General features: G+C 39.6%; 1 protein-coding gene across 1 annotated transcript; it reads right to left on the bottom strand.

The window, feature by feature from the left end:
- HHIPL2 (HHIP like 2) lies at window positions 1-26,796 on the bottom strand (the record flags this gene model as incomplete). The annotated part of the gene is made up of 9 exons (XM_081314901.1): window positions 1-1,011; window positions 6,449-6,531; window positions 9,814-9,895; window positions 11,116-11,261; window positions 12,880-13,006; window positions 18,546-18,877; window positions 19,793-19,936; window positions 20,946-21,598; window positions 26,428-26,796. 9 exons carry the CDS (start codon window positions 26,794-26,796, stop codon window positions 596-598), a joined length of 2,352 nt encoding a protein of 783 aa, XP_081171027.1. The 3' UTR covers window positions 1-595.
- Between the last annotated feature and the right edge of the window lie 714 nt (window positions 26,797-27,510).

The following is a 27,510-nucleotide window of genomic DNA, read 5'->3' as shown; positions in this document are numbered from 1 at the left end:
GGCTTCACTGAAATATAAAAGATTGAGTGGCATTTGGTCATTTTGACTTCTGTTGTAAAAATGCAAACATTTTAGAAGACAAATTAGAAGATTTCATTCTTGAGATACAACCAGCTTTCCTCATTTGCTCAGCCCTTCCTCCTTTGCCAAAAATGAGCTCTTAAACTGCAGCTCTCTGTATTCTTAGGGATGCTTTTTCCAAGGAAGTCATGAAGGGTCTGGTTTTTCAGAAAAAGGGAGCAAATCCATTCTCACATGATACAGTTGTAATTTTGGTGGACTGTAGTAAGTGCTCACTAGAGTGCCTGCTCAAATTCACTAGGCAATTCTCAGAGACAGACCTGTGCAGAGCAGAAAACTGGAAAACATCTGGGATGGTTAAACTCCCAGTTGTAAACATTTAAACAATTAAACATTTAAATGTATGTAGCATATCTGGTGTGGTCAGTGGCTGCAAAGCTGCGTAGATTCAGGTTAAAAATGTTTTGTATAAAATCTATATGCTATTCTGATTCACTTTCTTGGAAGTAAAGTGAGTCACTTGGCAATCCCACCCAGATCCCCTTCTCTTGATTCTTGGAAGCATTTTGGATGTTCAAACAGAACTTCTTGCACTGACCCTACTTTCCTTCTTTCCCTTCTTCTTCAGTGTTTTCTCTTTAGCTGCTGACTTCAGCTTTGGAGACGGTGACGGTTTCTTCAGGGCTCCGGGTAACTGTGATCTTGTCTTCTGGTGGGGCTGAGTTCTTGCTCCAGAGATAACCGGCGCTTTCTCCTTTTGTGTTCGCCCATCAAATTTGGCTTGGGAACCCCGGCCTTTGGGATGCTGTGCTGTTGGCGGCTTTTTACCAGACCGTGTAGGAATTGCTGAGCCACGAGTCAAAGATTTTCTGTGAGATGCAGGCTTCTTCCGTTTCTGCCCAGAAGAAGCTGGGGGACGTTCTGTAGAACGGACAACTGTTTTGGAAAACTGGGTTGCAAGGCGCTCTTTGATCAGTTCAGGCACAGTCTCTGAGAAAACATGGTTTAAAAGGTCATAACTCACCTTAGCAGATTGACTACTTACAAATGTTGCCTTAAAGCAAGCAATACTCTCCTCCCACATTTTTCCCTCATTTGCAAAAGTAGTGGAAGGTAAGATCACGTTTTCATTCAACCATAGGCATTATATTTGAAAGGTTGATCTGGGTAGCAGATTAAAGAAAAAGATCTTTAAACGCCATGCCCATATCTGTAGATATTTGGGGGTAAAAGTGCAACTTTACAGGAGGGAATCAGCAAACACTATTGCCTAAATCAAGCATTTAATGTGGACAAATAGTCTACAAAGCCATGATTTCCTGTGACCCTCAAACACATTATTTTGGCCCCAAATTCAGCAATATAGTTGCTGAAAATCAACAACACATTTCCAGAGAACACTATAATGTAAGCTCCAACATAGGTCTTATATAATTAAAACAAAAGTCCAGAAAGGGAATAAGTCGTATGAACCATACCAACATGTGATGTGACCACAGGTATTTGCATCGCCAGATAAACTTTTTTCCTCCCAACAATATTAAATTGCCCAAAGTTACTCACTGCTGGTTTTCTAATTTCCAGGAAGGAAGGAAGGAAGGAAGGAAGGAAGGAAGGAAGGAAGGAAGGAAGGAAGGAAGGAAGGAAGGAAGGAAGGAAGGAAGGAAGGAAGGAAGGAAAGGAAGGAAGGAAGGAAGGAAGGAAGGAAGGAAGGAAGGAAGGAGGAAGGGAGGGAGGCTGTTTATAGGCAGTTCTTTATTATATTTTTCAGTTAAGACAGAAGAACATTAAAATGCAGTGCCACTATTGACAATGTTATCACTATTTTTTTTTAAAGAGAGAGCTAATGAGACTGAAAGTGTTTGCCATTCTGAGAACAGTATTTCCTTGTATCAAAACCAAAATCTACAACTAAATAATGGACAAAACCTAAGGAAAGAATAACATAGGATGCCAGGGTTTGGGAGAGACCTTGGGGGTCTTCTAGTCCAATTCCCTGCTCAAGCAAGAGACCTTATACCTTTCCAGACAAACGGTTGTGCAATCTTTTCTTAAAAACCTCCCATGTTGGAGCATCCACAACTTCTGCAGGCAAGTCATCGCACTGATGGTTTTCACTGTCAAGAAATTTCTTTTTAGAATTCAGGGAAATGTATTTAATTATTTAGATTCTCAAACTCAAAAGTTCCAGAAGTTACTCCAGTTCTGGTTTCCAGGAATTACGTGCGAAGATGCTCAGTTCCCTTTGCTTTGTTGGATCTGATTCTTCTCTTGGCATCCTTCAGTCTCGAGAGACTACGGTATCGTGCTCTGGAAAGAGGTTCTAAAGCAGCATCTGGTGTGGCTAAAAAGGCCGATTCGAGAGTGGCAGATACAGTCTGTCCCCTGTCCAGCCCCCAGATTTTGCTGGTTCCGGGACTGCCTGCTTGCCTCAGCCTGCCGCACAAGTGTCTCTTCGAATTGGAGAAGGCCATGCTGTGTCTTTAGCCTCCAAGCTGAACAATCAGAAGTCAAGGTTTCCCAGCTGTTAATGTCCATTCCCAAGGCCTTTAGATCCCTCTTGCAGATATCCTTATATTGCAGCTCTGGTCTGCCTCTGGGGTGTTTTCCCTGCACTAGTTCTCCATACAGGAGATCTTTCGGAATCCGACCATCAGCCATTCTCATGACATGCCCAAGCCAGCATAGACGACACTGTTTCAATAGTGTATACATGCTAGAAATTCCAGCACATTCCAGGACTGCGCTATTTGGAACTTTGTCATGCCAGGTGATACCAAGAACATGTCGGGTACAGCGCATATGAAAGATGTTCAACTTTCTCTCCTGCCGTACGTGAAGGGTCCAAGACTCACTGCAGTGCTCAAGACGCAGGCTCTATAGACCTGGATCTTTGTATGTTCTGTCAGCTTCTTATTAAGCCATACTCTCTTTGTAAGTCTGGAAAATGTGGTGGCTGCTTTACCAATACATTTATTTAGCTCAGTATCTAAAGAGGGAGTGTTGTAGATAGTTGAGCCGAGGTACACAAAGTCAGGAACGACCTCCAGTTCTTGTGCAGAGATTGTAATACAGGGAGGTGAATCCACGTCTTGACCCATGACTTATGTTTTTTTCAGGCTGATTGTTAGTCCAAAGTCTTGGCAGACCTTGCTAAAACAGTCCGTAAGTTGTTGAAGGTCTTCAACAGAGTGAGCAATAATGGCAGCATCGTCAGTGAAGAGGAAATCTAATAAAAATCTAATAAAATTAAATTAAATTAAATCCCATAGGCATTTCAGCTGGACTTTAGACTTTGCTCTCAATCTGGAGAGATTAAAGAGTTTTCCGTCTGAACTTGTCCGAAGATAGATACCCTCTGTTGCGGTTCCAAAAGTATGTTTCAGCATGACAGCAAAAAAGATCCCAAATAAAGTTGGCGCAAGAATGCATGCCTGCTAAACTCCACTTCAAATCTCAAAGGAATCCAGGGCCATGTTTAGTTCTTCTAAAGTTGGTTCACTATCAAGCTCCTCCAAGACAGGAAGGCACTCAATATTATTTAATGCTTCTTCAGTTACCCCATTTTCTCTGGAATATAACTCAGAGTAGTGCTGCACCCAGCATGCCATCTGCTGTGCTCGGTCCTGGGGGGGGGGGGCGAAAGCCCTAATAAGCAGGCATATACATAGAATGAAGGGTATCGCTAAGCACATTGATTTGTGCTTTAGATTGTAAGCCGCCCTGAGTCTTCAGAGAAGGGCGGGATATAAATGGGATTAATAATAATAATAATAACCTCTCCTGTAGCAGACTTCAGAGGGACAGATTTCTTCTGTCCTAAGGCCTGCTTGATGCCATCATACATCCCCTTGATATTGCCTGTGTCAGCTGCTATCTGGATCCGAGAGCAAAGCTGCAGCCAATAATCATTAGCACATCTCATGGCGGTCTGTTGGACTTTCCTATGAGCAGCTCGCAGAACCTGTAGGTTGCACTCACTGGAACAGGCTTTATATGAAATTAAAGCTCTCCTTTTTTCCTCAATGGCTGGCGTCAGCTCCTCCGAATGGGCTTCAAACCAATCTGCTGTCTTTCTGATCTCTTTACTGACAAGGCAGTGTTATAAACAGTATTCTTGAAATATTCCCATCGTTCAGATGTATTTGCTTCAGCCGGGCCTGGGAGAGTTTCCTTGAGTGCTTGTTTCAAATTCCTCCACTTTACCCTGATTGCGGGTCTTGCTGATGTCAATTCATGGTCTTCCTTCCTTCAAGTGATGCAATCTCTTTGTTTTTAGTTTTATTTTGCTGCACACCAAGGAGTGTTCTGTATCGCAATCAGCACCCTGATAGCTGCGTGTGATTGTAATACTGGGAAGGTTGGAGCACCTGGTAAGAATCAAGTCGAGCTGGTGCCAATGGAGCTGCAAGGACAGAATTCTTCACTTCCTGCAGTAGGTGGAGTAATGAATCCTAGTAGGGTGTTTCTGACCACAAAGCCAACCCTATATTCCCTAGTCTCATTCAATGGTTTTCCCTGCCAGAAGAACGAGAAGTTTCTTTCCTTAACAGATCCCAAGTGTGACAGACTTGTCTCCTGAAGGGCGACGATGTCCATCTGCAGTCTACTCAGCTCCATTCAATGACAGCTGTCTTACGTACGTCGTCTATTTCTTGCAAATTGTCAAAAAGGCCAGGGGTCATTGTCCAAACATTCCAAGTGCCCAACTTTAGGGCTAAAAATTTTTTATGTTTGTTGCATGGTGCAGAGTTGTTGATCTGCTTGTCAGCTTTGACCCTAAACCCCATGCACCCTGTGAGGTTAACAGACTGTGGCAGGGCAGCACCTTACTGGCTGGGGGCTGCCCAGCTTAAGGCGGGCGGTAGCTGCCCAATGAGGTACAATGACCTCTCCCACCGTTGAAAGTGGCCCCTGGCATCACGCTCTATGCCAATCAAACAAAGACTTATAACCGGTAACTGCCACTTCCCGTGTTGTTACAATGCTGTATGCAAAGCTGGGGTGTCCTCTCCAGAGCACGAGGCCTGGGTAGATTAATATGGAGGATAGACTGTTACCCAAGCAGCAGATCTCCCCTCTCCATGTCACTGAAAATAGTCCAATGGAACGGCAAAGCCGATACGATTAATTCCAGTTGCATCACAGGAGTTACCAGAACATGGTTGTAAACATTCACGAACTGCTTCCAGGACTTTGGCTCCGGATTTTGCCTCGAGGTTGACTCCTGAAGCCTTCTCCAGTAGCAGATATAGCCACAAGGCAGTGGAGGTTTGAAATCAGAGTTTCCCTTCTCCTGGAAGATGGTTCTGCCGTTTTATCCGCTGTTGGGGCATAAGGTCCTCTTCTGCCTTCAAAACCATTGACCGTCTTCTCCTGTAACCCTAGAAAGGGGCCTTTACAAGATGCTACCAGCCGGGCCAGCTGGACCAAGATTTTTTAGGGAGGTATTACTCTTCAGCAGCCCCAAGGTTTTGTGATCCAGAACTAGTCTGGATTAGATTAGACTAGTCTGATTTGATTAGAGATCAGTAACTTTGCCCATCATCTCGGCTCTCCTCTGTCCTTTCCAGAGTTTTTTCCCATTTGGGAAGAAAAGCTGCATCTACCCTGGACTATTTTTCCTTACTTCCAATGGTATGTCTATCATAAATTAAGAAGCACTACCAAATCATGCTATCATGTTATCTGTTATATATTGAGTGTTAATTGTTAGACAGCTCAGCTGGGCATCAGCTGTGTAACACCCGGCAACAACAGGTGGCGTTATAACTCCCATCCTATTGGTCAGGCCATTCTGGCGGGACGTTTTTAGGATGTGGATTGGTCGCTGGCTTGCCGGCAACAGTATTTAAAGGAGCTGAGCTGTGGAGACTCTGCCGGTTCCATCCACAATAAACCTGAGCACTGACCCGGTGTCATGTCATCTGTTCCTGATCGGTCTACCCACAATATTACTCTTCAGCAGCCCCAAGGTTTTGTGATCCAGAACTAGTCTGGATTAGATTAGACTAGTCTGATTTGATTAGAGATCAGTAACTTTGCCCATCATCTCGGCTCTCCTCTGTCCTTTCCAGAGTTTTTTCCCATTTGGAAAGAAAAGCTGCATCTACCCTGGACTATTTTTCCTTACTTCCAATGGTATGTCTATCACAAATTAAGAAGCACTACCAAATCATGCTATCATGTTATCAGTAAATGAGTACACGAATCATTGACCAACTATATTATCTAGACAAGGAATTATGTGAAAGAGATAGCAATAGAACAGAAACAACGTACAATTTCTTGCTGAACAACTGACTTCTTGGGACCTGGAAAAAAGTGTTGAAAGCTGAACAAATCTTTCCTTTCAGGACGTCTGAATATTTGTACTATTACATAGTGAAAATAAACAGCAGAGCAAACCCAAATCTTATTGACTTACTTGCAGCTGGAACAAATGGGATCCGCTTGCTCTTTGTTTTCACTGGAACTGGCTTCTGTTTACATTTTCCTGGTGGAGCTCTCCTAAAACACAAATTGGATCACAAAAAATGTATCTAGGCATCTTAATGTAGATAAAGAGTTTCAGGTTTTTTATCCTAGGGGCTGAAGAAGGTTACCTAATTTTTGAGTAATTCAAAGGTGTGCAGTTGATGCAGATTTTTTTGGATCTTTCCAAACAGGAAAATAATTAAATACAAAGAAGATAATAACTGTATTCCGTGAATTTAATTTAAACGCAAAAAAAGACATTTTGTAGTTTTTGCTATTAAAGTTATTATTCCTTTTGAATATGGGGACCAAAGGACAGTATCAAAAAAAGTCAGGACATACCTAAAAAGGGTGGGCTTCAATAGTGCAATTGCCATTTTGACTCTTATCTAGATGCCCTGTTTTGAATCCTGATGTTATCCTTTCCTTGACAGAATAATGGCTTTAATTAAGGATGTTTTTTAATATATTTTCTAATTAAAATGGACATTATTCCTCATTTACATAATCTGCCAATGAGATCATAGCTGCTTCTGTATATTTTCCATGCTCTGCTAATTAACTGTGACTTTAAACACAGACAGATAGGTTGGGCAGAAGGAAAACAAACCATATTACAGCAGTAACTATATTAATCCAGCCACAAAATGTATTAAGAGTTTGAAAATTGGGAGATTTTTGTCAGAAAAAAATAGTTATAGGAAAAAAGGGGAGGTAGACGCATGGCTGGTATACTGTATTAACATGATTGAAAAAGTTCCTGAGTAAAATAAACCTCCCTTGACATCTGCCTATTTTGAAAAAATAAGTGCCCCCAGAAGTGGCTAGAAAAGAGCTATCATGACATCTCACCACCAAAGAGTTGATTTCCATAGTTACATTGCATAGTACTTCTTGACAATCATGGTTGGCACACATCTCTTAAAGGAAACCAGGCCTTGAGGCTAACCCTTGGCCTACATGGGATGATAGAAGGGATAAACCAACTTCTGAAGGATCAGAAGTTGTTATTATTATTATTATTATTATTATTATTATTATTATTATTATTATTATTATTATTATTAAACCAACATCTTTCTCACCCACGTTTAAATCCTATATTTGGCCTCCTCGACATTATAGTAGCCCATACCTGCTACCATTTTATGACCCAACTTTACTGAGAACATAAGAAAATACACTTACTACCAATTAAATGTATGGATATGTGCAACAGATGCCAATTGCATAGAATGAACAATGTTGATCCTTTCTTCTTTCAAAGGTTTTAGTCAAAAGGTTTTCACATACCCTAAAATACATGTATGCATACATACAATTCCTATTCAAACAACTCAAAGTTATGGCATATTTAAAAGCAAAACCAGTAGCTTCAACTATAAACACAGCCAATTTTACTTTGTATGTACAGGTAGTCCTCTTTTAGTGACCAAAATTGTGACCAGCAACTCAGTTCATTAAGCAAGGCAGTCACTAAGTGAAATCCTGACTGGGTTTATTATTTTACTTCAGCTTTTCTTTGCTGTACAGATCCTCAAAGGCTGTAAATGTGAGGATTGGTTATAAAGTTACCGTTGTAACTGCAAATGTTCATTAAACAAGGATTGCCTGTAATCATCTGAAATCAATAGCTCAAATGCCAGTCCTGAAATTTCCTATGTAAATACTTCCCTTTTTCAAAGAATACTGTAAATTACATTTCCTACGTTCATTTTTTCTACCCTTTCATAAAACTAGCAGCAGATAATTTTTTCTGCTTTTCCCCCCCATGCTGCTGTTTTTCTTACTGCGGCTTGTTCTTGTGTAGAATATATCCAAGAATATATCCAATATATATATATTTCAGTTCAAATCTATCAATGGAGTTTTCACATTTGTCCTAGACTTGTTCCTCAATTGCAGACAAATTCTGTGGTAATCCTCCATTTTAAAATAAATACACACCTAATTTACACGGAATGGAAAGATATATTTTTGCCTGCTTTCCAAGCTGTCAGTCCCACAGAGCCTCCTGCAGGCCAACTTTCCTTGATGACCAGTTTTGCTTACCACAGCCTTCCCTAAACTGGCACTTGGTGAGATATGTTGGACTACAACTTGCTTCAGATGAGAATTAGAGTCCAACACATCTGGAGGGCATTGGCTGGGATAAAACTATCCTCTAAAATAAGAACAAGACAGAACAGAAAGAACTGGAAGAACATGATAGCTTCCAGTGATGAAAACAAGATGCACAGAGAGATGAACTAAACAGATTTTGGAGAACAGGCCCAGGCTTATCCCCTTGCCTCTTTTAAAACACTGATTACTTGAACCATTATTATTATTATTATTATTATTATTATTATTATTATTATTATTATTATTATTATTATTCCCATGTTAATTGGAATATAAACACTCCTCTGGATTGGTGGGAAGAGTCAATTAATGTAGCCTTAAGTGCTTCTTTGAGACAACTAACTATCATCAAGAGTATGGGATGACTCATATGTCATATGTAATATAATTTCTTTGCTTTTGGCTTAGAATGATGAATGGACCACGATGGTGAAAAAGCAGAACATTGAACATATATTGATGTGACCCATAATTTTTAAATAGGACACTTTTAAAAATATTACAGATTTCACCACATACCCTCACACACATGAACTGATGCTTATTTGACTTCTGAGCAGAGAAAATAAAGCTTTTGTTGTGGGGCTATACAAATTATTTGTTCAGGCCCTGTAAACAAGCTGTTTTTGAGATCATAGAAACAATCTTTCAGGTTGTTAGAGCACAAATTAGAGTCTATAACTAAATGTGTTTCATCTGTTTCCACCTTTTCAGTCTTAGACAGATTTTTCTGACAGGTTTTTGTTTTACAGAGAAGCAGCTGTAGTAACAGGAAGCTTCAGTGCGGGACTAATACAGACGGTGCTCTCTAATCTAGTGTTTCTCAACCTTGGCCATTTTAAGACGTGTGGACTCCAACTCCCAGAATTTCCCAGCCAGCTGCTGAAGTCCACACATCTTTAATGAGAAATACTGCATGGCTTTAATCTCTTCCACTCCCTACTCCGTGAGGGGAGAAAAGGCTTTCCCAGCTGCAAAGGAAAAAAAATACAAATAAAAGTTGTGCACTCCTTCGTTAAGAAAGAAAGAGTAACTTATCAATAATGTAAATTCATCCACGGATATCATTCGTGAAACTGAAGTCAGATGGATTCATGAGAGTGCCTATGCAATTACAGATGCTTTCTTTCTTCTTTTTTCTTTTAAAGTAGCTCAAGAAAAAAGTTTCAACATCTTGGAAGAAGTACCCACCTTGCTGGATCCACAAATTTGTAAATAGAGCCACGTGGTGCATAGGCACTTGGATAAGATGTAGCCATAAAATAAAGTTCACCTGGAGAAAACAGAAGGAAGGATGTGTACTAATAACGGGACTACTTTGCACAAGACTGAATTGGTTGTTAGGATGTAATTTCTCCTTTGGCTGGCTCATGTAATAGGTCACATCAAGGCTGAAGGTAGCTGAGTACTATCGCCATCCAGTCTGTCTTTCTTTCCCACTCCTGTTCTTGCAATTTCTGGCAGATATAAAGCTGGAAGGTTATTGGTAAAATAATACATATAGTTGATTTGGCTTTATTCATTGCTGGTCGACCATGTCCGCCCACCTCTACTTTAATACAAGCAAGAACAATGCTCTATTTTGCATCCAACTGTGCAGCATGAATGACCAGACATTTCTCTTGGCATCTGCTCCTCACTTTAAATTTTTAAAGATATTTTAAAAGCATACTTTAATGGGAAAGTGGCATACAGTATCAGCCTCAAGTGTAATTTTTGGTTCTAGGTTGAGCTATGTGCCTCACATTAGCCCACAGGCATCCTTAGGAAATAAATTAGATGGCAGCTGAAGCTCAGGACTTTGGGACTATGTCTATTTGATGGGAAACAAGACATATGTAAATTAGCATATTAAAAATATATCTGTGAGACCCAAAGACTTGGCAGGAGCAACCTAACAGGTTGCATTCTGATAAATGGTTTTGGGGGACTAGTCACAATAGTAATTTTGCAAATATTCCTGCAGTAGCCATTTTGTCAGAGCATCCACAGCAAGCTCTAAACCTTTCAAGCATGTCCATCTATTCAAAAATGTTGTCTGTGACCAAAGACATGCTTTGGAAAGTCACCACAAATGCAGAACAAGTTTAATTAGTTAATTACACATACATGCAGTGGATACAATGTGTGTAGACTGCCCCAAACAATTAAAACATCTTGGCAGTAAACAAAGCAAGAATAAAACAGAAAGCATGGTAAATAAAAATTAAATAAAAAGATGCATACATACCCAATAAATTCAAGCCAAGGGTTTAGTAAAATAATACCGAGCATGCACATTATTATAGAAAAGGCCTATCCTCTATCTTCCACCCATAGGTATGTCATGGCAGGTAGGATTCCCAGCAGATCATCTCTATGGGTTCAGACCAGATGGCAGATTCAATTTTGGCAAGACAGTGACTGAGATATCCCTGTACTAATCATATACTTCTTTGAATTAGATCCTCCATTTTCTAAGATTTGGAAAATAAGATTTAAGAAACAGGTTACCTGCTTCATCTTCTGCAAAAGAGATTATAAATTTGCTGTAGGAACTAACGAGCCCTGGAAAGGCACAGGCTTTCATGCTACCAATGCAAATATCTTGTTTCTTCCATGTATTTGTTCTCTCATCTTCCCGCAAAGCCATAAGTCGACTGAATGGGGAAAGAAAGTTTAATCTTATTTTTATTTTGCAATCCCATGATAGCTTGAAGTTTTAAAAAATAATGGTGGTACATACAATATCTACAAAACGAGGGTCCCTTCATAATACAAGCAGAAATGAATTTAAACCTTGGTGATCCTGAGCCACACACCCTACTGCGTTCACTTAGGAAAGGCCATAGGTCCGTACTGGAGCATCTGCTTCCATTTTATCAATCCCAGGTTCAACCCCAAGCCTCTCTAAAAAAACAGCCACAAAAGGTCATTAAAACTGTCAACTAAAAACTTAAACTAGAACTTCAGTGTAACAAAACTGAATTACAAGGATAAATATTATGACTCAATATAAGTCACTTCCTATATTTCTCTATTACCCAGTATAGGGATTGTACAAAAGGTTATTCTTGTTATTAGCATAATGACCTCCATTTTGCTTCTGTGAAGGCAAGAAGATCACATATACAGACCCAGAGACAGGGGAAAGAGCAGGAAAGTAATGAAAGTCGATTGGTCAACATTTTGTGTGCTAACAAGTGTCACCTTGTGATTGGTTGTTATCTGTATATAAATAGAAGTGGCTAACTGTGTGGCACTTCTGAACGCAGCTGCCAGTGTTTCAGACAGTGATCCACCCAGCAACTTCTATTGGCCAAATAAAGTTCTGTTTTACCTGGAAGCCTCCGCTTGAGTCTCCTGATTTGCCCTCTTGGAAGCTCAAGTTTTTTGGGTAGCTACTGACCCTTACACCAGAAATAGGGAGTTTGTGACCCTTCAGATGCTATTAGAGAATACTCCCATTATTCTTGACTACTGAACATACTAATTAGATATGATGTGGATTAGATGTGATGGGCAATAAGTTGCCATCTATTGCTCTATTCCATTTAAATAACTTCTATATATTTTCCCTGTCAGAAATACTCTATGATATAGATTTTTAGATATAGATCCATGATTTTGTACCTGTGGGAAGGACATTCATTTTCTGATGATTCTCTCTGTCTTGAAGGAATGGTTACCTGAATGTCTGCAACTGAGACATAGCACTGCCTGATAAAAACTGTCAAAAACTGCGTGATAAAACTTTACAGCAATTAGAACAGGAACAAGACCTTTAGAAAGATGGTTTGAACTTCTCTACCATGGTCACTTCCTGTACTTTGATGTTTTGCTAGCCACTGGCTTTTACCTAATGGTAACTATCTTCAAATATATAATCCCATATACATATTTGGGCTGAATGTGCTAAAGACCTATAGCTTGGAGAGCCATCTTTTCAGACTGTCTGTAATGGATGGCCATAGTTTGAAATAAATGCTGATAAAAAAAACCTCTTGAAATTTGATGTGAATTGCAGAATTTAATAAGCATAATTATCTCACCTCAACAGTGAGATAGATGTTATATACATTTAATTAATAAATAAATAATTTTCATAATGGGCAACACTGAGAACAGTCAAAAAGAAGCAAATGTTTTGCATACTCAGGCAAGATAAACAGAATTTTATCTGATCATAAAGTTTATTTGTAATCAATAAACTTTGTCCTTTATGTATTACACATGTTAGTGTATTTAAAAGTAAAAGGAAATAACTGTCCTCCTTACCCATTCATAAAGTCACCAAAAATGTAAAGGCCATTGAGGTTTGGAGACTCACACCCTCGATAAACATATCCACCAGTGACTGATTTTCCTACAGAACGTCCATAAGAAAATATTGGAAGTACATCCTCTGTTAAAAAAAAATAGTTACTCAACTGAAATTGTCTGATGATCTAAAAAGAAGCAAAAACAACAACAACAACAACAACAACAACAACAACAACAACAATAATAATAATAATAATAATAATAATAATGCAGTGACATTGACAGACTCTATCTACCAAGGCAAATAGGTGGACGTGGAATGCTGCAAGTACATCAGATGGTTGAAGAAGGAAAAATGGCTTTGGAAGAATATCTGAAGGACAATGATGAAGATGCACTGAAATTAGTATATCAGGAAGGCTTACTGACTACTGGAGAGACCAAACTGGCCTACAAGAAAGACCAAATGAAAAACAGAATAGAGGCATGGGAAGACAAAGCACTACATGGCCAATACATTAAAAAAATAGCTGGGAAAGCAGATAATAATACAAGACCTGGCAATGGCTAAGAGCAGGAAAGTTGAAGAAAGAGACAGAGGGACTAATTCTGGCTGCACAAGACCAAGCCTTAAGGACAAATGCATACAAAGTCAAAATTGAGAAGACAGCAACAGACAGTAATTGCTGCCTATGCAAAGAAGCTGAAGAAACAGTGGATTACCTGGTAAACTGCTGCAAGAAGATCGCACAGACTGACTACAAGTAGCAACAATGGTGCATTGGAAGATCTGCAAGAAATATCATTTGCCTGTAAGCAAGAACTGGTGGGATCATAAAATAGAGGAAGTCATAGAAAATGCTAAAGTTAAACTGCTCTGGGACTTCAGAATTCAAACAGACAAGCACCTGCAACATAACACCCCAGACTTAACAATTGTCGATAAGAAAGACAAAAAAGTCTGGATAGTGGACGTGGCAATGCCTGGAGACAGGAGAATAAAGAACTGGAGAAGATAACAAAATACAAAGACCTACAAATAGAAATAGAAAGATTGTGGCAAAGGCAAGCAAGGGTAGTACCAATAGTAATAGGCACCTTGGGTGCAATCCCAAAACGACTTGACCACCACTTGAGCACCATTGGCATTGACAAATTCTCCATTAGTCAATTGCAAAAGGCGGCCTTACTAGGAACTGCTTCCATCCTGCGACGATATCTGTAATACCATCAAACATCCATATCTGCTTATCCCAGATCCTTGGTAAGGACTCGATAGGTAGACAAAAATGCCAAATCCAGTCTGAACATCTGGTTGACTGTGCAATGATCAATAATAATAATCATCATCATCATCATCATCATCATCATCATCATCATCATCATCCTGTGGCTGGACCTGGACAGCTATCGGGTGTGGTCCCTATGGTTATGGGATTACCGGTCTTCTGATTGGTAGTGGCTTAACCACTGTGAACCAACCCAGGCACCTCCAATCATCAATGATGAGAAGAAATAAAAAAAAATCCCATACCGGATCGGTCGTCACCCGGGTCAACAAGGACCACATCAGATGCTATGGCTCCTGGACATCTGTCAAAAAATGGGCCACAGGGCTCAGTTGTTACTGCTGGGGAACCAGAGCATACAACTGTAAAGCGACTGGAACAAAAGTGCAAAACCTGGACAACCAAATAAAATCAAGAAATCATCCAATGCTACTACTAGGCAGAACCAACAGCCAGGGGATTTAAAAAAAATAATGATGATGCAACTGTGGAAGGAAAAGCATCCGGAAAGTGATGTAACCGAACAACGATTAATGGTTCAAAGACATTTCATCATCCGTAATAAAGTTTTTACAGATGTGGAAATTCAACATCTAGGAACATTGGCTAAAAAGAAAACAACAAGCAATGATGAAGAACAGGCTGAAGAAATTGTTCCAATACCTGAACAAACTGACCAACAAACTGACCAACCAGTGGAAGAAGCCACCACACAGGATAAAGATTCCCCTGTGCAACAACTCGAAAGTGTAGAGCTAAGTAATCTAGCAAAGATGCTGAAAGAAAAGATTGAAAACCACATCAAAGAAAACACAGAACACAGGCATGCTGGCTGAGGAATTCTGGGAGTTGAAGTCCACAAGTCATAAAAGGGCCAGGTTTGAAGACCCCTGCTCTACACCCATGAAGTGACATCGACAGATTGTACCTGCCAAGAATAGGGGGCAGAGGGCTACTGCAAATCCACCAAACTGTAGAAGAAGAAAAACAAAGTTTGAATGACTATGTGAATCAAAGTACAGAAAAATTGCTGCAGGCTGTGAAAACAGAGAGCATTATCAAAATAACAGAAACAAAGGCAGAATATAAGGAGAAACAGCTGGATGACAGATTAAATAGATGGAAAACCAAAGCTTTGCATGGACATTTGAAAAACATTGAAGGAAAATGTGATGACAACTTGACATGGGCATGGCTTAAGATATGAACCATCAAGAAAGAAACAGAAGGCTTAATACTGGCTGCTCAAGAACAAGCACTACAAACTAATGCCATGAAAGCGAAGATACAAAAAACTACTAACAATCCAAATTGCTGACTTTGCAACTACAAAGTTGAAACTGTTTCACATTTAATATGTGAGTGCAGCAAAATCGCGCAAACTGATTACAAAGGTAGACATGACCGAGTTGCTAAACTAATCCACTGGGCATTGTGTAAAAAATACGACTTGCCTGTGTCCGAAAAGTTGTGGGAACATAGGGTGGAAAAAGTTATCGAGAATGAGAGGGTGAAGATCTTGTGGGACTTCCGAATACAGACAGATCACCATTTGGAACACAACACGCCAGATATCACAGTTGTAGAGAACCGAAGCATACAGCTGATTGATATCGCTGTACCAGGAGATGCCAGAGTTGAAGAAAAAGAACTGGAAAAAATTATGAAATACCACAACCTGGCCATCGAAAATGCGTGATTATGGATGAAACGCGTAACAGTGATACCCATTGTCATCGGGGCATTGGGAACTATGTCCAAAAACTTTGCAAAATACATCAAGAAATTGCAGCTTCCTGCAATAACTCCAGCAAAGCTACAAAAAACTGCGCTACTCAGAACATCTTACATTTTAAGGAGATACCTGGTTGATACCTAGGACGCTGGCAGCAACCCGTGCCAACCATTAGTGCCAGTCAATTTGAGTGTTCAGTTGACTGAGTTTCATGTTTTATGAATAAAAGTTTAATAATAATAATAATAATAATAATAATAATAATAATAATAATAATAATAATAATAATAATAATAATAATAATAATAATAATAGAGCTGGAAGTGATCTTGGAGGTCTTCTTGTCCAACTCCCTGCTCTGGATGGAAACCCCATACCATATCAGACAAATGGTGTCCAGTCTCTTCTTAAGAACTTCCAGTGTTGGAGCATTCACCACTTCTGGAGGCAGGTTGTTCCACTGATTAATTGTTCTAAATGTCAGGAAATTTCTCCTTAGTTCTAGGTTGCTTCTCTCTTTGATTAGTTTCCATCCATTGCTTCTTGTCCTGCCTTCAGGTGCTTTGGAGAATAGCTTGACTCCCTCTTCTTTGTGGCAGCCCCTGATATTGGAACACTGCTATCATGTCACCCCTCACCCTTCTCTTCATTAAACTAGACATAACCAATTCCAGCAACCGTTCTTTATATGTTTTAGCCTCCAGTCTCCTAATCATCTTTGTTGCTCTTCTCTGCACTCATTCTACAGTAGAGTCTCAACATCTTTTTTACATTGTGGTGACTAAAACTGGATGCAGTATTCCAAGTGTAACCTTACCAAGGCACTGTAAAGTGGTATTAACACTTCACGTGATCTTGATTCTATCCCTCTGTTAGTGCAGCCTAGCACTGTGTTGGCTTTTTTGACAGCTGCAGCACACTGCTAGCTCATATTTAAGTGATTGTCCACTAGCACTCTGAGATCCCTCTCACAGTTACTACTATTGAGCCAGGTACCACCTATACTGTACTTGTGCATTTGGTTTTTCTTGCCTAAATGTAGCACCTTACTTTTTTCACCATTGAATTTCATTTTGTTAGGTAGCGCCCAATGTTCAAGTCTGTCAAGATCCTTCTGTATCTTGATCAAGAGCAATGTCTTTGTTAACCTCTGTTAATTATCTGCTAATAAGAATCTTAATTTCCATTGGGTCAATCCTTAAATAGTCAAACCAGCACCACTTCTGCAGAGGAGGATGAACCTCAAGATTTATAGGTATACAAAACAAAGGTTTATTGGGAGAATAGTATCTCAGAAACAGGCTAGTGGCCCTTTCAGGGTACACAATTAATAGTAGTGTAGAGCAGGGGTCCCCAAGCCCCGGTCAGTGGACCAGTACTGGGCCACGGCATGCCAGCAACAGGTCTGCACAAACAAGGAAAGCCCCATCCACAGGATGCAGGCAGCACACAAAACCACGCCCCCTCCAGTCCGTAGAAAACCTATCTCCATGTAACCGGTCCTTGGTGCCCAAGAGGCTGGGAACCTCTGGTGTAGAGCACCATTTTTCTGAGCAGTAAGCATGCACACAGGTATTGCTTTCTACTATGTGTTGCTCGGAGAAAATTTATTTGCCTGATATTATTCTTGATTAAGTACACTAAGTGTTCTTAATGCACTTGTCATTCGACCCAACTATAACTGCAACATACTATGTAAACAGTCTTATAAGTAATAGGCCTGTCGAAATATCTATTTAAAGATTATTTGTTTGCTCATTTATTTTAAGAGGTAAACAAAATGTTAAAATGTTTATAGGCAGGGCTTTCTACTTGAGTGACATATATAGAAGTAACACACTCATTTCAAAACTCAGGAAAGATCTTAGCTGCAGGGTTTGCAGAGAAAGTCTGGGGAAGGCCAAATCCCCAAATCAACATATGGTTACAAGCTGCATGATCCGCCTTTTGGTAAGGAGGCGGAACTGGTGGCACAACTCCACAACACATTTTGCCATTTTGAGAAAAACATCCTGAGGATGCCTGCATCTCTTAGGAAATGGATGGCTTAATGTAGACTTTTGATCTGACAGACTCTGTTCCCACTATATGGTCCATGCCAGGTTTTTTTTTTATTCTAATGCTTTATCTTGCATTCTATGAGTCTTTGTGCCAAGCAAATACTGGCAAGTCTTTGGGATATCACTACTTGTTGTTTGGACCAGGCTGGCAGAAATAGGGCCATGCATTGGTGAAGGTTAGCCTTTTCTGCAACACTTTTTAAATGTAGGTGGTGCCATGATTGCCTATGTGGAGTTACGTATGTCTATTTTTGATTAGTTATTTTTTTTGTCTGTTTTCAGCAATAGGTTGTGCCTTGCCTTCATTTTCTTCTAAGAAAACAGGTTCAGCAGCATGTAAGAAACAGGCAACAGGAGGAGGGCTGAAAAATAATGAAAGCAGCTTCACACATCCCTTTTGTATGTGTGTTGTGATGTTACATGCATGCATGAAAGGGGTTTCATGCCATAACACTGCTTTTATTGTTTTAATGAAAGTAGTAAGCTGCTATAGATGCCTACACATTGGCGTTCATCTTATTAGAAGCCCTGAGATGTTGTAATAGGATAGGATATCTTTATTGTCATTGTGTAACTCACAAAGAAATTAATACTTACCTAACGAGGAATTTTGACACAGTTTTGTGTCATAGCACTCAAATCCTTCCTTGGCTCTCCAACCATAGTTCCCTCCTTTAATAATTATATCCACTTCTTCAAATCTGTTCTGGCCGACGTCTCCACAGAAAATTCGTCCCTTTCCCCTCTGACTGAGTGGATCTCCACGATCCACAGAGCAGCGCCACATGTTCCTCACACCATATGCATAGACTTCAGGGCGAGCTTTGGGATCTGAGGAAAATGGATTGTCATTGGGAATGCGGTAGGGCTTCCCCTGGGGACCTCTTCTATCCACATCAATCCGTAAAACTTTTCCTAACAAGCTACTCCTAAGAAAAAAGCAAGACGTAAAAAGGCACTGTTAGAGACATGGACAAAGAACTTAAGTCTACAAAAAGTTAAAAATGGATAAGCAGTTTGGTTTGGTTTAAACTACTATAGATGAAATAATATAATGTGCTACTCAGCACATAATACAGTAGTTGTGAAAAGCCTCAATAGAGATTTATCCTGGTTTGGGAAGCAGAGAAAATCTTGGTTTATTTTTTATTTCATCATGGAACTCCTCAACTCCCGAATGAAATCTTAAGCCAAGGCTTGATCTCCACATACAGAATACTACTAGTTACAATATACTATTTACATGTGAGCAGTATATTAAGAAATCTAATTGGTTTGTCTGTTTGTTTACCATGCATTGAATATATGTTCTAATAAATATTTTCCACTGTTATAGGGGACTATTAGCATATGCCAGTAACTTTATTTAATAGTTTATATTAATAAATTGCAGAATTATTTGAAAGGCGCACACCTGCCATTTTATCAATAATATTTAAAACAGTTTTATTAAATAGTTTTAAAAACTGATAGAAAGATTTTTCCCCCTTTGGTTCAATTATATCTGAATTTTGGAGACTGTCTGAACAAGCCCCTGAAGTTTTCTTTGCAAAGTTTTTCAGAAGTGTTTTGCTATTGCCTCCTTCCTAGGGCTGAGAGACAGTGACTGGCCCAAGATCATGCAGCTGGCTTTGTGCCCAAGGCAGGACTAGAATTCACAGTCTCCGAGTTTTTAACCTGATGAGTTAACTAATTCACCAATCTGGCTCTCAATATTAAAAGTAAAGTTCAATAAAAATTAATTCACAATAGTTACAATAATTAGCTTTATTGAACTGTTTATATTAACAAACTTCCCATATAACCATTCACATTTAAATGCAATCAAAGGTGAATATATTTACTTGTTTTGAGCATTTCCGAATTTACCAAAAGGGTCCCCAGCTTTCCCTCCATCTCCAGTAAACAGATACAAGTAACCATCTAGCCCAAACAGGATCTCTCCACCATTATGATTTGCAGCTGGTTGTTCAATCTCTAAGAGATTCCTAAAGAAGAAAAGAGAAACAATATGCAAGGGGAAGAAGAAAAAACAGATATAGATAAAGTTGGATGCCTTGGATGACTTTCAAGGATTCTTTGCAAGTAGATTATTTATTCAAGCATTAACTACAACAGTTTATCAGTTTAGTGCTTTTGTTTAACTTTTCTTACACTAAGCAAAGAAAGGATATTAGCATTCTTTTGCTATTTCTATGTTTCTACTGAAGCTGATCAGAGGGACATGCTAAAACTTGGGTCAGGACACAATGTCTATCAGCATCTATGCTTCCGTGATTGTAGACAGATTGTAATTTTCAAGAAAAGTATGACTGTTTTTTATTGAATCCAGACTGTTAGTCTGCACAACTCTGGATGCAATAGCAGCCTTGTTGCTGCTTCTGGAGTATTACTGAAGCTCTGAATGGCCTTCTGCATAAGCCATTATTATCTCAGAATGGATTCATGTCTCTCCCTGTCTTTTGAAAAGGGAATATTCGAGCATGGGTTCAGGATTAAAAATAACATGGTCTCATGAACCTTTTTTTAGGACCCCCTCTGTGCCTTCATGAATGGCCCTAGTTCTGAATCGGACATTGGTTGATCAGCTTCTAAATCAGGACTCTAAAACATCAGTCATGCCAGACCTCAGTAAAACCAACAGAAAAGCCTGTTTATGGATCAGAGTTTTAGTTATATTCAGAGTCACAAACAGTTAAAAACCACTGCTCTGAAATGATGTGGGCTAAAGAGTGATGTGCACCATAGATATAGATGTGTTCTTGGCTTAATACCACAAAGTTACTTCTCTTGCTTAGCAGCAGAAAAACAGATGGCATGCATTTGTAGGATTTGTATAAGTGGTTCTTAATTTGATTTATTTATTTGGAAATGGGTTATCCATGGTCTTAGTATTCTGTTTTGGTCTATCCTGTCTTACAAGATTTTATGTAAATGAAATGAGCAAATATGTCCTCCGGACTTGGAAAAAAGCAAGTTGAGGATAGGAGTTACTACCTTTCTGTGGTTACATCCGCCTTGTTGACATCCGATGTGGAGACCATCAGTTCACTAATCCTGATTTTTTCCACCTTTTTCTTGTCCTGGTAGGAGTAATAGATGTAGAATTTCCCATTTTCCTTGTATTGGGGATGGAAAGCCATCCCGAGGAAGCCCCTCTCATCCCCAACCCAGGGGGTAGTCAGCACCAATTGCTTAATGTCTAGAAAAGGTTCTTCTAGTCTACTTCCATCTGGGAGGTAAACCCACACAAGGCCCACTTGTTCAGCTACAAACATTCGATGGCTATTGTCATTGGCATGCACCATGAGCACTGGATTCCTTAGCCCATTAGCCACTTCTTTGAGGCACAATTGAAGGCAACCTTTCTTGTCTGCCACCACAGCACCCAAATTATCATTTAGGTCAGTGTTCTTCAGTACATCAGGGAAGCAATAGTCTTTGTCCTGAATGTTTAAGATGTTGCAGAAATGGGTCCTGTTCTTCTCACACCATTCCTGAATGTGCCTGTCATCTGTAAGCAGTGTGATTGCCGAACGGCAATAGAGATGGAATTCTGAGCAGTAGTCAAAACAAAGGCCAGGGAGGTTTCGAAGGGGCGTCTGGGGATTCTCAGCATCATAGAGATGGGCTGCATAGGGCGAGCATTCCTGTTAAAGATTAAAACATTACGGTATTCTCTGAAATGTTATGGAATGGATTGTGACTGTTTGCATCTGCTCAACCATTTGAATCTGCTTAACTCAAATGTGAATAAATAGTTATAAAGACATTTCACATCAGCAGGGCTTCATGTTCTTAAGGAACGCAATCATCTAAAGATATTTCTAATTTTTTTCTGCAGAATGGAGGAATAAATAATAAATTAGATCCAACACAGTAGACTAGTCATTAACCCATTGATTGCAACATGGGTGATTAAATCTGGACTTCCCTGTTGTGCATACAGATTAAGAATGTGTTATTTGAGTCGAGTCCTTATATTCAGCAGACAGTCAAACATCAGGTGCTGGCAAAATTGCAGGTGTGTGTCTGTGTGTGTGTGTCTGTGTGTGTGTGTGTGTGAAGGGAAAGAGATAACGTGAGGAAATATCATGAAGAATTAACTTAAAATAGATTGCTTGGAAAGCATTTGTTACCATAGCTTAAAATATTAAGATAATGATTTGAAGAGAAAGGTTAAAATAAAAACAACTATGCTATATTTATCCTAGGTAGGCTAGAAGTGAAAAAAAAAATTAAATTTGGACTTCTAATATGGGTCCAGTACCTGAGACGTTTCCAGAAAAAGTCATGTATTATTTGAAGAGTTTGGGGCAAATGAATTGTGGTTGCATTTACCTCACATATTTTATATTTTCACAGCCCTTTTTGAAATTACCTAAAAACCATCTTATTAAACCAGTTAAAGTCAAGCTTTTATTCCAATTTACCATGTTTAAATTGTGATTTGTGGTAGCAGTGCTCTTTCCCATCAACCACTATCTGATATCTTTAATGGAAAATGTCAGCAGCATTTTCCATGCAAAGAAAATTATCTGGGTTCCTGAAGAGATTGGGCTGAGACAACAAATGAGCAATCAAGGTCAGCAGTGTGATTCAGCCTGAGCCAAGAGCTCTAAGAAAGCTTTTTACCCTAAACATTTTCAAATTATACAGATCAGGCAAATGCCCAATCTGTAGAGGAGGTTGGTGGGTATGGGTCTTCCATTCTTTTAAATCATGTTACGTGTAGGATAATACACACAATTTTAAAATTTTAAATAAGTGAATCCTACAAAGTTGCTACTTATTTTAAAAAAATGTAACTGAACAAATTAATACCCATTTTCCCACAATTTCCTTAGGTTTATGATCTATTGCTTAAAGCCCAAATCTTGTCCCTGCTTTGCTTCTATATCAAAGAATACAAGTAACATCCACTGTGACTAAGCATGCCTAAAGTTAAGACAGTTCATTGGGTTCACATAAGAATTAAATTACTTTAACAGTAAAAAAAAAACTCAGTCCCTCTGCTGCTTTTCATTTTTCCATGTGAGATAGTAATTGAAGGGGTATTCTGATTGCTATTCTTATTTTTCCTCAACAAGAACTGGGCACATGAAAATTTCATTCCCACGTTGTCCACTGTATAGTGATTCCATTTGCTCATTTGAAAAAGTTGCTTCCACTACATAATCTTTAATTTAGATCTACGCAGAATTAGTGGTCACCAGTGTGTAAATGCTACAGTAATTCTAGATCAAAGGTCCCCAACCTTTTGGGTACCAGGAACCAGTTCCATGGAGAGAGGTTTTTCCGCGGACCAGAGAGAGCATGGTTTTGTGTGCTGCCTGCATCCCGCGGATGGGCCTGTGCTTCTTTGTGTGGACCGGTTGCTGGCATGTCACAGCCCGGTACTGGACCACAGACGGGGGGTTGGGTCCCCTGTTCTAGATAGCTCTCTGCTTGTGTGAGCATCTATTTATCTTCCTTTCTTCTTGAGAGCCACTTATATTAAATGATACAGATGGTGTTTAACTATATTGCATCTTATTCCTTTCCTACAAAAGAATGTCTTCAAATCAGATTCCCACCCAGCTGCAGATTTTTTTAATCAATCAAAACTTTAGAGAACAATCCTAATCTGTTGGTTGGAATTCAGAATGAACAAAAAAAAGTCATCCTTGCTTATGCAGAAATGTTCTGCTGAAGGGCTAGGAGAATTGCTTTTATACATGTTGATCTGCTGGTGATGATGTTTCTGCCAGTAGGACCCCAACCAGGGATTTTCAGGGATATACGAAGGTAGATCAGAGAAATCCTTGGATGAAGTTTCAGGACTGGACCCTCCAAGTATCCCAGTCTGAAGCTAACCCCAGTTAATTTTCCATTCTTGAATTCAAGAGTCAGATAGAATTTCGAAGATGCAAAACTCTCTTGTGGATCATCTTTCATTTTACTCTCATTCACTTCACTCAAGAAGGATTTAAAACAGAATATTATAATCTTTGGGGTTTCTATTTGAGAAAAAAATTAAAAAGCATTTTTTTCTTGCAGAAGATAATGACAATTTTGTTTATTAATTTGTATAACCCTTCATTAGTCTGCAGCTTTCAGGAACTATAGTGACTGGCTGGAAATTTGGGGAGTTGACTTGAAGTCCAACAGATTTGGAGCTGCCTAATTAGAAAGGGCTGCTGTGCCAAGACATAACAAGCATGATAAAAAGTCCAAAATGACATGATTCACAGCACAACCGTGAATAAGGCTGCTTAGACTACTGACGTCAGTGTTTTGTATTAGGAAAATGAATCAGGGATTCCAACTGTGACATAATTAAAATGTATTTTATTTAAAGCGCAGATTTTTAATGCAAACTCATCAGCTGCTATAAGATGATATTAATGAAACTTGGTACAGATTTAGCTTAATCCCTCTCTCCAACTGTGCCTGCTTAGAACATTTCTCTTCTGAAGTTGGTCTTTGCACTGAGATGAAAACTACTATGTGATCCATTTTTTGTGTGTTAAAAAAGGGGGGGTTTCCTGCCCTTTGGAATAACTCATCCCCTGAGATCAGCTCCCATCCTTCTGACCTTCCACAAGGTCAGACCTGGCTGTTCTAGATGGCTCGGAGCCCTATGGGGGGGAGTATCACACTGGAGGTGGTTGATTAATTAAGAGCCAATCCCACCTCCCCCCCCACCCATTTCCCCCACCCGTCTTGTAACTGTGATTTTACTTCGTTTGCATTTTCATTTGACCTCTAATGATTTTACTGCTTTTATGCCATGAGCCACCTAGAGTCGCTTTGAAACGAGATAGATGGCAGATAAATTTAATAAATAAATAATAATTTTATTTATACATCAGTTGCAAAATTGCATTGAGCATCATAATAACTTAGGGTTCAGCAGCTGTACGATTGCGTTCAAAATGTAATCCTGAAAACAATTCTATACTGACTTAACAACATTAGGACATACCCGACACGTATAGGTCATTGACGAAGGAATGGCAAGCTGGGAGAATGTTGTTTTTTTTTGCTTTTGTTTTTTTGTTTCGTTTTTGCTGCTCAGTGCTGGCATGTGGTAAATCACAACCACTTGGCTTCAGTCAGAAGAAACCCCTTCCTACCCACAAATCAATGAATACTGTAGGAAGGAGGCCAGGAAGGGTTCCACCGGAAAGTCATTGTTCTCCTCACACGGGTGGAATGGCTATTTTGGCAAGGCAAGGAGCAGGCTGGGAGACAGGGAAAGGTGGGGAGGGAGAGAGAGTGGAAGGCGGCTGTTCCAACAGTTGTTCTAGAGCAGGGGTGGAGAACCTTGGCTCTTTTATGACTTGTGGACTTCAACTCCCAGAATTCCTGAGCCAGCCATGCTGGCTCAGGAATTCTGGGAGTTGAAGTTCACAAGTCATAAAAGAGCCAAAGTTCCCCACCCCTGTTCTAGAGGCATGAATCCAGCTGTTTGATCTAAGACTGTCTTCAGGAGCATGGCTATTGCTGGTCATTAAGTGTGCAGTCTAAACACCCCCTTTATAGCAACCAGAAACCAAAATACTAAGGTCTGTGGGTTGATTTGATTCATTTGCCAAGTGCCTACCTGGGGCTGCATTTGAAAAGCCACCAAAAAGGTCTTTTGGCTTTACCCTTGAACATGAAATAATCACTTTAATCCTTTAAAGGAATGCAATATTTATTTTTTATTTCATCGCCAGGATATGCCATTCCATAATCTTCCTTCCTGAGCTCACAGCTGTCTTGCAGGGGAGGCTTCAGTTTGACAGACAGGCCAATTATGCAAGAGGTGTTTATATCATTCTTCCTAGATTTGAGAACATTTTTGCTTCTGGTGGAGCGCTTTATATAGATAGCGGTATACAATTTATCACACCCCTGCCACTGTCCAAACAGGCTTATCCCAAATCAGTACTCTATGAAATTTGAACAATCTGTTTATCAGGGAATAAAATGGTGTTAGTGTTTAATTATAAGCACTGATTTTCTTTTCAAGCTACCTTTACATTTTTGGAGAGAAGAGAAGAGCAAATGAACATTACTCTCTCCAGCTGCAGTGTCTTACTTGGAACTGTGAATTCATCAGAAGGCAAATTTCTACCCTTGAGTCATCCTTAAATTATTGGTTTAGTCATGTAACAGAATCTTTCAATGGTTAGCATCTGTCTGTCTGTCTGTCTGTCTGTCTGTCTGTCATCTATCTATTTAAATGATATAGTTGTCCATCTCACAAACAAGTTAGTCTGGGAGATATACAACAAAACTAACACAATAATTTTCATGCAAAGCAAATTTGCAGAATTTATGCTCATTCAATAGGCTCACCCTACTTACAGCAGAAAAATGCTCCTGGGAACCTTAAATGCAAATTCTTTAATTACCATTCTCACCATTTCTCAGAAAGGCCAAAACAGCTGACAATCATATCCATCATAAGGGCACATAAGGAAGATGAAGCTACTCACCAACACCTTACCTGGCACAAGATATCTTTGATGAATCCTCCACATAGTTTTTGGGCTTGGGGATCAATATAATCCATGATGTCCCAGTATTTGGCAGCAATATGGTTGTCCTTCTCTTGCTCGCAACAGCCAAATGTTTCATAGGCAGAGCAAAACTCCAGATGGAAAGGAGGCTGAAAAGGAGGACCATAATCCAGGCACTGGGGATGTCCCAGAACTGCAGCATGGTGCAAAAGGAGTATGGAGATGCAAATGAGGAAATAAGATCCGTGGAGAGAAATCCTGGAACTGTGGAGGCTTAAAGTAGTTTTTTCCCCTGGAGGTTTCCTGGGGTCATGTGAATCTGATATGTGTCCATCTGGAAAATTGGGTTTATTCATCTTCTAAGCTGTGATACATCAGCATGAAGCCCAATGTTTGCTCAGGTTTGCTTCCAGGCATGCAGGCGCACACATCCACCCTAATCCCTCCCTGTCTCATTAAGTTTGCTAATAGTGAGCTGAGAAGCAACCTTCTTCCAAGTCCGCCTCCTTGCAGTTCCACGCCCCCCTCCTTCCTTTTCCACGAAGTTATCTGCTCCCTTGAATACCGTAGATTTTGTCCAAGAACACATCAGACTGAGATCAATAAGAGGCAGATAGGCAGGCAGACCGAAGAATGACAGCCACTGCAACTGTACAGGGATGTCTGGTCTATGGCTAGGGGGGGGGGGGGAAGGATCTGTTTTTTCCCGTTCCAAATGATTCCCAAACTTCAGCCAAATAGCTGAGAAGGAAGATGAATCATGTCCATCAGTTACATTCCCATTCCAATTTATTTCAGCTTAGCCAGACTGAATTATAAAGAAGCACAATTTCTGCCTCCACATCTGACCCTAAGCATGTTGAAACAAAAATAGGATTTTTAATCACTTGTAAAGGAATTGCTTCTCACTGCAACAATTTGGGATTGATAGAATATATTTCAAACTCACAATAATATATTTTAAATGACTGAGAGGAACAGACTTCATACATACACACACATATATACACACAAAGTACTTTGTATGCTAGAGATGCTCGCCAAGCAAAGGGACCACAGAAAAAAAAAAT

The sequence above is a fragment of the Vipera berus genome (genome assembly GCF_964194415.1).
Source record: "Vipera berus genome assembly, chromosome: 1".
In the NCBI taxonomy this organism is placed as follows: Eukaryota; Metazoa; Chordata; class Lepidosauria; order Squamata; family Viperidae; genus Vipera; species Vipera berus.
Note: the sequence above shows the minus strand (reverse complement) of the source record. Positions and strands in the feature narration are given on the sequence as shown.